This window comes from Gossypium hirsutum, chromosome A13 (genome assembly GCF_007990345.1).
Source record: "Gossypium hirsutum isolate 1008001.06 chromosome A13, Gossypium_hirsutum_v2.1, whole genome shotgun sequence".
In the NCBI taxonomy this organism is placed as follows: domain Eukaryota; kingdom Viridiplantae; phylum Streptophyta; class Magnoliopsida; order Malvales; family Malvaceae; genus Gossypium; species Gossypium hirsutum.
The window spans coordinates 68,266,381-68,276,961 of record NC_053436.1 but is presented as its reverse complement, the minus strand read 5'-3'; the positions used below and the strand labels follow the sequence as shown (position 1 = coordinate 68,276,961).

The 10,581-nt window shown below is 34.0% G+C and overlaps 2 protein-coding genes across 3 annotated transcripts; both read left to right on the top strand.

Moving 5' to 3' along the window:
- Positions 1 to 852: 852 nt before the first annotated feature.
- On the top strand, positions 853 to 6,025 carry LOC107948831 (bifunctional 3-dehydroquinate dehydratase/shikimate dehydrogenase, chloroplastic). Its single transcript, XM_016883484.2, has 9 exons — positions 853 to 1,278; positions 2,541 to 2,646; positions 2,736 to 2,954; positions 3,044 to 3,384; positions 3,583 to 3,646; positions 3,904 to 4,012; positions 4,101 to 4,216; positions 4,311 to 4,624; positions 5,892 to 6,025. The coding sequence occupies exons 1-8, from the start codon at positions 1,064 to 1,066 to the stop codon at positions 4,437 to 4,439; spliced, it is 1,299 nt and encodes a 432-aa protein (XP_016738973.1). The 5' UTR covers positions 853 to 1,063; the 3' UTR covers positions 4,440 to 4,624; positions 5,892 to 6,025.
- Positions 6,026 to 6,214: 189 nt separating this feature from the next.
- Positions 6,215 to 8,340, top strand: LOC107948832 (50S ribosomal protein L18). Of its 2 annotated transcripts, XM_016883485.2 has the most exons (3): positions 6,215 to 6,351; positions 6,538 to 6,668; positions 7,790 to 8,340. In XM_016883485.2, exons 1-3 carry the CDS (start codon positions 6,345 to 6,347, stop codon positions 8,240 to 8,242), a joined length of 591 nt encoding a protein of 196 aa, XP_016738974.1. In that variant the 5' UTR covers positions 6,215 to 6,344; the 3' UTR covers positions 8,243 to 8,340. The 2 variants fall into 2 exon arrangements, with proteins under 2 accessions (XP_016738974.1, XP_040940994.1); XM_041085060.1 differs by lacking the exon at positions 6,215 to 6,351 and having other exon boundaries at positions 6,365 to 6,668.
- Positions 8,341 to 10,581: the final 2,241 nt, after the last annotated feature.

Genomic DNA, 10,581 nt, shown 5'->3' with positions numbered 1-10,581 from the left:
CGTGTTTTCATCGAATAATAATAATGAAAGGTTCCTTTGTGCTTGAAAACACGTTTTAGCAGAATCAATTTCAGTATATGCGTGCTTCAAAGAGACTTCAGTGTGTTTCAAAACATGCTTGAAAATGCACTTTGATTCTTGGGGGCAAGGCACTTTTGTCAGGGTTTAAGTGGTGGTGGAGAGAAAGCTCACCCAGCTGGACGTGCTTTTTGTCCACCACCACTCAAACCTTGACAAAAGTGCCCTGATCCCAGGAATCTCGAATAAGATTTGAGACTTCTCTTTTAGATATTAGTGGACACAGGAGGACTCTCAGGCGGGCAGCGACTGTGACGTTGGAGTAAATGTGATGCTCCTTTCGAGGCGATAATGGTTGGAGTATGGCACCGACCCGAGTTTGACTTCTACTCCGACGGAACATTCGCTTTCCGCTTGAAAGCCCTCTTGTGTCCACCTTGGTGTCAGCCTTTGGATAAGAAAGAAAAATTAAAGATACCGTTTGAGTGGAAATATATAAATTAAAGATACCGTTTGATTACATCGAAAAGGCCTTTGTTTTTCTCTATGATTATGGCCTTAATCTTATGTATGGTATATATAAGGCATCATTTATGATTGTCCAAAAAGCTTGAACTTGTGATCACATAATGACCCTTAATTGACCCCTAGTTATACTTGAACCCGTGACCGCATCACAATCACCGATTGGGACCTCCACTTAGACTTCAACCCATGACCATATCAAACATTGTCACCCCTAAACTTGACTTCCATAGGATGTGTTTCTGAGATAATGATCCTATCCCGGTATGACATATGAAATTTATGTGTTCTGAGACACGTTATCGCATTCTCAATCTCTTAAATTAAAAACAAGGCCTATTTGATCAATTAAAAAAGAGAGGACATATTTGACTAATTTTGCCCTGTTTAACATGATATATTTAGCTAATTTGTCTATAAAAATGACATGAAGAAATTAAGTAGGGGGGTTCATACAAAGACGTTGTGACTAGCATTCTTGGAAAAGTTCTCTTCAACCAAAGTTTGAGGTTGGTTAGAAATGGGTAGAACTGGGATTTTGAAAAACTCAACAATGATATGTGCTCCATTAATGGGTGAAACAGTGGAGCAAACGGTTAAAGAGATGAAGCAGGCCAAAGCTGAAGGTTCGCACCTCCTCGAGATTAGGTTGGATCATATCACCAACTTTCACCCTCACCACCACCTTCCTGCAATCCTCGATAACAAGCCTTTGCCACTCATCATCCTTTACAGGTACCCATTCAACCTTCTCCTTTTTTTGGCGTTGAGTTTGTTTAATGAATTTGCTTTTATCTTGTTTGAAAAGTTTTATAAAGACACTGAGTTTACAGTATGTTATTCAGATTTCTATTTATTTAGGATATTCTACCAATAATCATATCTAAATTCATTCAAATATGGGTAAGATAAAAAATATGCAACTCTAATACTTTGAGGATAATATCGAAGACCCGTGGGATGAAAAAAGACCTTCCTTAATTTACCAGTTAAGATTTGTATTCAATAGATTCATTTCTGGATGGTAGTGTCTTCAAGTATAGTTTTCATAGGCACGGGGGCAATAGTTGGCAGGCCTTGGCCCTCAAAGTTGGTAAATTTATGGTTTAACCCTTTAAAAATTATAGCATTTTAAGTGAATATAACGACAAAATTTACATTTTGGCCCTTAAATAATTTATAATTTAATTTTGACCTTCTAAAATAGAAAATTTTTATTTTAACCCTTCTAAAGTTTATGAAATTTTATATTAATACATTGATAAATTTTTATTTTAGCTCTTCCAAAAATTTATAACTTAATTTTGGTTAAAAAAATATTTAGCTTCACTATTGAAAAAGATATTTAGGTTCCAGCCCACCCCCATCCACACATTTTTCCCTTTAAAGATGTAAATTATTAGGTAAAATTATCATAGAGGTTTCTGTACTAAGAGTTAGATTGTATTTTATCCATCTGCTAAAAAAAAGGCAAATTAATCGTTGTATATTAGATAAAAGAGTAAATTGGTCATTTCTATTAAAAATTTCATCCTTGCTAAAACCTAGCATGGTGACAAAATAACCAAGCAATAACACGTGCGTGCGACGTTTACATCATGCTGATGTACAAGGGTAAGTAGACTAATTTTTAACAGTAGAAATGGATGAAATTTTTGTAGAAGGATATGTTTACCTTTTAATCTAACGTACAAGGACTGATTTGCTCTTTTTTTTAGTAGAGATGGCAAAATGCAATCCAGCTCCTAATACTAAATTATTATTAGTTAGATTTGGAGTGAGTATTTAATTTTATAAGATATTTAGAGAATTATATTTTATACCAACGTTTGAATATGTGAGGGACTGACAGAATAAAGGATTTTGAGGTGGGATTACAATATATGTTGAAGTTGTAGTATAAGAATAGTCTTTTTCAATAGGCTAAGATATTTATGTTCCACTCATATTTTCTAAAGTAGGTGTATATAAATTCTAAGAATTGGCCTTTGTTTCAGGCCTAAATGGGACGGTGGTCTATATGAAGGAGATGAGCACTCCCGACTACAAACACTTCGTTTAGCTGCAGAATTGGGAGCTGATTATATAGATTTTGAACTCAAGGTACCCATTTACTATTGCATAGGCTGCTGTCTATGCTATCCAAACTCGGAACGAGACTTACATCACATGCATATCATGTTCTTGTCCAGGTTGCTTCTCATCTTATCAGGGAACTGAAAATCAACTACCAAAGTGCTACCAAATTTATTGTTTCGTGTCATATTACCGGTACAACCCCTTCAGACGAAGAGTTGGCCAATCTTGCTGCCACCATGAGAGCTACTGGAGCCGATATCCTCAAGGTGGTTGAGAATGTAACGGATATTACCGAGATAGCAAGGATTTTTCATTTGCTTTCTCACTACCAAGTAAGAAACTTCAACTCTATTGCAAATATGTTCGGAGAAGTATCGATTGTGTCTGAGATTTAACATTATTAGATTCTATTTATTTGCAGATGCCAGTAATTGCATACTCTGTAGGGGAAAGGGGTCTCATAAGCCAGCTATTGTGCCCAAAATTTGGTGGCTTCTTAGCCTATGGATCCATCAAGGGATACTCGATTCCTGGCATGCCTTCTTTGTACAGTGTTAAGCACACTTATAAACATGACCTTATGAATTCAGAAACTAAAGTTTTTGGACTTGTTTCGAAACCTGTTAGCCATAGCAAAGGCCCTATACTGCATAATCCTACCCTTAGACATGAGAACTTCAATGGGGTTTATGTCCCGTTCTTCGTTGATAATCTCAAGGAGTTTTTTAGCACCTATTCTGGTTCTGATTTCCCGGGTTTTAGGTATGTTGGTTCTACAACTTCATTCTCATAGGTGATCAGTTTTTATCTTTTTGTAGATTAGGCATTCAAACACATTTTAGCCAGTGATTTTGTTTATTGAACTAAACCAGAACTGGCCTTGACAGATTTAGTTGAAAGCCATTTTCCATTGTTCTCCAAAACGTAACTTCGAATTTTCCTCATTTAAACGAATTGCAGTGTTGGGATTCCATACAAGGAAGCTGTAGTTGAGTTCTGTGATGAAGTTCATCCACTTGCAGAGGTTGACAATCATATTACAACTTATAATTTCCCATTTATTTGTACAAGTTTCTTGTTTTTCTTCTATATTAAACACTATATATTGACATGTGTGCTTGTTTCGTATACAACGATTCTAGAACTTTTCTTTTATGCATGATCCTGTGATGTTTCGATTTCCTAATTAATATATAAAGATGGCAGCATTTACTTACAGTTTCATTCATATGCAATAGATATTTGAGAATGTAACAAAGTATTCTTTACATGCATCATCAGTCTATAGGTGCTGTTAATACTATTATAAGGAGACCTTGTGATGGGAAGCTGATTGGTTTTAATACAGATTGTGAAGCTGCTATAACTTCGATCGAGGATGCTCTAAAAGGTACCTTACATTGATTGCATATGTTTATTGTGTTGATTAGTGACTTGTCCATTCCGCCACTTCTTTACTTTTAAACTATCATATTTAGGTACTTTGATATCCGGGAAACTCTTCGTGCTAGTTGGTGCTGGAGGTGCCGGAAGAGCATTGGCATTTGGTGCTAAAAGTCGAGGAGCTCGGATACTCATTTTCGACATTATTTTGGTATGTCATACGCAACTCTTAAACAGGCAATGCTCCCTGTATGCTGATATGATTTTCAATTCTGCTCTGAACCCTTTTTTTTCTTGTGGAAAAGAAAGAGCAAAATCTCTTGCTTCTGCTGTCTTGGGTGAAGCTCGAACATTCGAACAAGTCATTAATTTCCGACCGGAGAAAGGAGCAATCCTTGCGAATGGAACACGCTCGGAATGCATCCATATACTGATCAGCGCATTCCAGTTGACCAGGAAACTTTGGGGGATTATGAGTTGGTGTTTGATGCTGTTTATACACCTAGAAAAACAAGTTTGTTGAAAGAAGCGGAGGCTGCTGGGGCAATAACTGTGAGTGGAGTTGAAATGTTCCTAAGGCAGGCAGTTTCTCAGTTCAATCTGTTCACTGATCGACAAGGTATCTCTTCAATCTCTTACCTGTTTAATCATCTTAAACTATACCTTAAACTTTATGGAACTGGGTTGCTCAGACTGGGTGTGAATGTTAGATAAGGGTACATTTTTTATATAAGTATGTTCTATCTTTTTAAGGTCTACCATGTATTTGGAGTCTTTAGAGGGTCATATCATCATACCATGTTTGAAAATGTGCAATAACTTTTTAGCTAGACTTTGTGAAAATTAAACAAAATGGACCCTTATTTGTATTCGACAGTAACATAGGTTACTATCATTTCTAAACTTATCTAAATTGAAGTGTAATTTTTATATATGTATAATATTTCCTAGGTTGGAAATTTGAAGATGTAATAATATCATTTTTTTCTATTTTTATTTGTTGAATAATAGTAGTAGATTGTATTTCTTCCATTCTAGTATTTCTAGAATTTCTACTAGGTTCAGTAGGGAAAATAGGTATTTGATCTGTTTTCATACCTATTGGTGTTGTGGAATTTGTACTAATATTATCTTCTTCTTCCTCTATTTGAGAATTAGAAGGTAAAACTAGATTATCATTTGTATTTATTATAGCATTATTTTTAAAATATAGTCTATCTCCAGATGACATATATTCTATAGTACTTACAGGTTTTGAAGTACTAGTACCACTTATTCTATCAATCATCCAATCTTTTGGTATTGATAGGTCTTTTAGATGTAGTAATTTTGGTTGTATTTCTGTAGTAAATTTATTAGGTTCAAATAACTCAGTTATTTTATTATTAATTTCTTTAATTTCTACTTCTGCCGTGTTGGTATATTCATTAATAGAAGTCCAACTTATTGCTAAATCTTCTGCTAAATCACTTATTTCAGAATTTTTTGTCTGAATTCTTAAACATAAACACTCTTCTATTAGAGAGTCTGTAATAGATATAAAATAGTTTGGTTTAACCTTAAATCCTATTACACCGGTATGTAAATTAGACTGTATTCCTCCAATAAGTGCTTTTATCGGGTTTTCAAATCTTTTATCTAATAAAACTGCTATAATAGGTATATCATGTTCTTTTCTAAATAAGGCTCTAATTGTTATCATAATTATACCTAAATGTATATATCTAACTTGAGGATATTTCTTTTTAATCCTCTTAATTTTTTCTTTAGTTTGGAGTGATAATCTGTGTTATTTCTTCCAAAAAAGTACATCCTAATACTGGAGAAATATATGTCATTAGTGTGGAAGTTGTTAATATGGTTTTTAATTTCTGTTTGTTTTGCAGCACCTGAAGAGTTTAAGCGGGACATTATTACGTCCGAGTTCTGATGTAGTGGATTACACTAAAACTTGAATAAAATTAATTGATGGAAAAATTCTAATAATTTCCCGAATTTTTTAATCATGATTCAATGTATTGGACATGGAACATTGAAGATAAGTATTAAAATATATATATGAAGAGAAAATAATATGCTTTTTTTTTCTTTTTTTCATTTGAATTAAAATACTTTGGTAACGGAAATAAAGAGTGCATTGCGAGAATTGAACCCGGGAACTCTCACACCCTAGACAAAATTCATTCCACTAGATCAAAAGGCCTTGACTGCTAATAGGTTACCACTTTATTAATATTTAAATAATACGTATATTCCTTTGTATCCAAGCGAAGTTATTTACGGTGGAACTTTGTTCTCCAGCTTTAGTAAGTTTGTTCCCAGTTTTGTATTTGCCATCTATGCCAGGTTTACCTCTCTTGCTTCTCTTCTTCTTCATCTCCCTTTCATTTATTCTACCAAAAACGCCTCTTACTTTTTTTTTTCTCACATTTCGTGCAAGACTCATTTTTCTTTGTTTGTACTCTAGTTTTAACAATGCACTTCAACTGTTCGATATAATGCTTCTTTATACAATTCGTTTCTGGTTTTCAGGGGGTGTTGTCTGTAAGATGTTGAAGCAAGCGATATGGAAGGTGTTGAGCAAAAGGGTAGTTTCAGATTCTGGTGATAAACTTCTTTTGCCTTGCTTGTACTTGCCCACGACTTCTTTTCACGCTGGACAGGTAGGTACTTTTTTTTTTTTCTTTTAAATCTTACTTCAGATTTTTTTTATGGATACCCAATTCGTTTATCCTTCGATTTTTTTCAATTAAAACCAGAACCACTAACCATTGTTTTCCAGAGATTGTGTTCATAGTTTGATAATTCAAGAAACAAAACATGAAAAATCTTATTTTGCAACTTGTTTTTGGCAAAGTCCTTTATGAGCGTGATGAATAAAAGAATTGAACTGGTGTTGACTGAAATAAGGCTAAATGCTCCTCGATAGCAAAGTAGTACCATGAGAAAATGAACCCTGTGGGGAGTGAAATAGAACATGAAGTCATGTGCTCGGAGCCCAGGGCTCTGACCGCGTGCCTGTTGAAGAAATTATGATGCTAGTAATGTTCCAAAAAAGGGTGGACTGGAGAGATTTAAAGCTTATTGTAACATCTACCTATACGGTAAACATAAAGTAAAGTATGGCCTGCATTAGGGGTTTGAAAATCGTGGAGACGAAAATTTGAAAGATGAGAGAGGGAATACATAAGCTCTGTTCGTGCATCTTTGTTTTGTTGACGTGTTGATTCAAAGAAAATCGTGTGAATCTAGTTCGACGATGTATATAAGCTGTTCATTTATTTGATATGTTAATTGGAAGGAAGTTGTGTAAATCTAGTTGAAAGGTTCTACTTTTCCAGAAAAATACCTGCTTCATTCCTTCTTCCTATTTCCTTTTGCTTAATCTGCATGCGTATAACTCTGTTTGCATCAAATCAACCCCATCATCTGTCCAATTCATATTATCAATCTATGCTTATATGCCTAAGATGCAATGTGCAAAAAATAAAAGCATTGGCTTGTTGAACTAAGGTGTAATATGCATATATGTGTGTGTTTGATAATGAAGTCTAAAGAGTAGTCCAATTTATCCGCAAAACATGCAAAATTTTCTTTCTTTTGTCTGTCAAAATGCATGATTTCCTTATAGTCTCTTATTTATTGTTGAATGCTCAAATATTGAGAAGTGTATAGTTTGATATTATCCCCTTTTTAGTGATATTATCCCTTGTGCCGAAGTGTTGCTTCATTAGCTTGTGAAGTTCAGAGTTGCAGACTTTATACAACATTTTCCCTTGTACAGTTTCATTGTTCACCAAGAAGTTTTTTTGGGGTAGAGGATTTTCTTGATGATGATAATAGCAAGCCATACACTTATCAGAAAGGAAAAAAGTCGAAGAATCCGAACAAGCATGTCTCATTTAAACAACGGACCGAAGCCTACATGGAACCATTTACACTTGATGTCTTCATCTCGAAGCGGTTTGTTTCCGCTTCTGTCACACATAGGGTGACATGTAAGCAAGTTGCAGTCGCAGGCACAAACTCGAAAGACATTAAAGCAGTACTGAGATCCAGATCGGACATTCCGGCTTGCTTGGCAATCGGGCGGATATTAGCTGAGAGAGCGAGAGAAGCCGATGTGTATACAGCTTCTTATACTCCCAGGGAGAGGGACAAATTCGAAGGCAAAATCAGAGCTGTGGTTCAATCCCTCATTGATAATGGAATTGATATTAAAGTTTATCTTGATTGAATGATTTGAATTCAGTTATTGATCTTTACACTCTTTACCCAAACCTTTTGAAAGATATTTTGTGTTATTTAATTAAGCTTGTGAATATGCTTGACTGATGTATTTCTCTCTCATTTCTATTTACATTTTGATTTTATACCTCCAAATGAGATGCTTGTAATTGCAAATTATATGGGTTTATGCTTGGAAATAAGTTTGAATTCTTAATGCTTAATCAAGTTTTCTTATTTTCAACTGAGTAGATGGTATAAATTAAAATATAAAAAATTATGGTATTTTGAATTTTAATCTTAATATAAAAATATAAAACAGTTTCAATATAATATTTGTTATTTTATAAAAGATTGGATATTTGGTTAAGATCTATATATTCTCAAAGAAAATAAGAAACACATCTATTGATTAAACTTTGCTTAGTTTACATGGATTTTTAATTCGATAACACAGATCGATATTCGATACTTTTGTAACAGCAATACACATAAAGGGTGTTCTAGTAAGTCACAAAAGGGTTATTCGATATCTTCAATAGGGTACGCTTCCTAGAAGTAATTCGTATTCTTTTTCTCTGTTTCTGAAATTTCACTTTCCCCAATTCACAACCATAACATGTTTCTCTAATTAGACTTCAATCCAGGTTTTTTTTTTCTTTTTTTCCTTTTGCGGAATGTAATTTTATTTTCTCTCTTCTGTTTGGTTGTGGAGAAAAAAAAGGGCATGTGACGGACTTTTTAGAAATCTTTTGTTCTCTGGTTTTCTTTCCTTATTTTCAAAAAAAAAAAAGTTGTTAATTTTGATTGGTTGCTATTGTTTTTTTCCCCTCCGAAAATTTATCAGTCTCTAAACGATTATTGATGATCTAATTAGATATCTTAGCAACGAGATGAAACGTATTAACAGTGAGCTTTACCTTTTGGTGGTACTGAGGAAGCCGTTTAGAATGAAACTAGTTATTTGGATTTGAAATTGAAGAATTTGTAGTAGATTTGTGTGGATAATGGGATGTTTGTGTGAGAGAGAAAGCTTGCGTTAGGTTCCTTTTAAGCTCCAAGTAGGAGAAAAGAAGGGAAAATTTTCTTCTCTTTGACAATGTTCTCTTCATTTCCAACTTATAACTTCACATATTTATATTGCCTTTCTTTGGTATTGACGATGAGGGTGTTCTTAATATCTCGGGGCATTGAATAAGACATTTAGAATGAAAAATGAGTTATTTAGAATTGAAGTTGAGAATGTTTATTAGATTTGAGGAAAATGGTGGAAGGGAAGAAAGAGGTTAAAAGGAGATGGTTCTATGCCGTTTGTTACTTTTGTCCCTGGATAATGTGATGTTTTATGAGACAGAAAGTTAAGAAACATTATCCAGGGACATAAAAAGTAACAAACGGCTTAGAACCATCTCCTTTTAACCTCTAAGTACTAAGTAGGAGAAATGAAGGAAAAAAAATAAAAAAATCTCATTTTTGTGTTCATCCTGTTCCAAGTCCAACTTATAGCTTTACATATTTTATTGCTTTGCTTTGGTATTGACAATTAGGAAGTTATTAATTTTTGAAGCAAACATTTGAAAATGAGTTATATAGAACTGAAATTGAGAAGTTTTGTAGATTTCTGAAAATTGGTGGAAGGGAAGAAAAGATTTAAATGAGATATGTTATTCTATACTGTTGTTACTATCTTTTATATCCCCGGTTAATGTAGTATTTGGTGAGCAAGAAAATGGAGAAACTTCAATTTTCAGCTGTTAAGTTCCTTCTTAGTTCTAAGTAGGAGAAAAGAAGGGACTTTATTTGTTTTCATGTCAACTTTTCACAGTTATATTGTTTGCTGTGGTTTTGACCTTAGCAAGTTTTTATCTTTGATTGGTGCAAATGCATGGATGAATGGGAGGAAGTTATAGCAAACAAAGTTTGACTCGATATGGGTTTTACTGGTGAATATACCAGAGGTGTTCGGGACTTTCTATGTTTTCATGTCTGCTTTTGAGCCAGTTTTATAAATCAAGCACCATCACTAGGTGGGACCACTACTTTTCTTGCTCAAATGTTTCTAAGTATAAGAAAAATGGGAGAAGTCTCTCATTTTCAGTGATATTTTTCTTCATCCTGTTCCAATCCTAGTTAAAACTGTACATATCTTATTGCTTTGCTCCAGTATAGACCTTTGGAAGTTCTTAATTTTGATTGGTACAAGGGCATGACAAGAAGACATTATAGCAAATTGATATATTTTTTAATTTCAATATAGATTTTTCCAGTGAATACACTGTGGTATTTGGGGGCAGACTATATTTCTGTGTCTACTTTAGAAATCAGGCTCTACTGCTAAGAGAGACCATG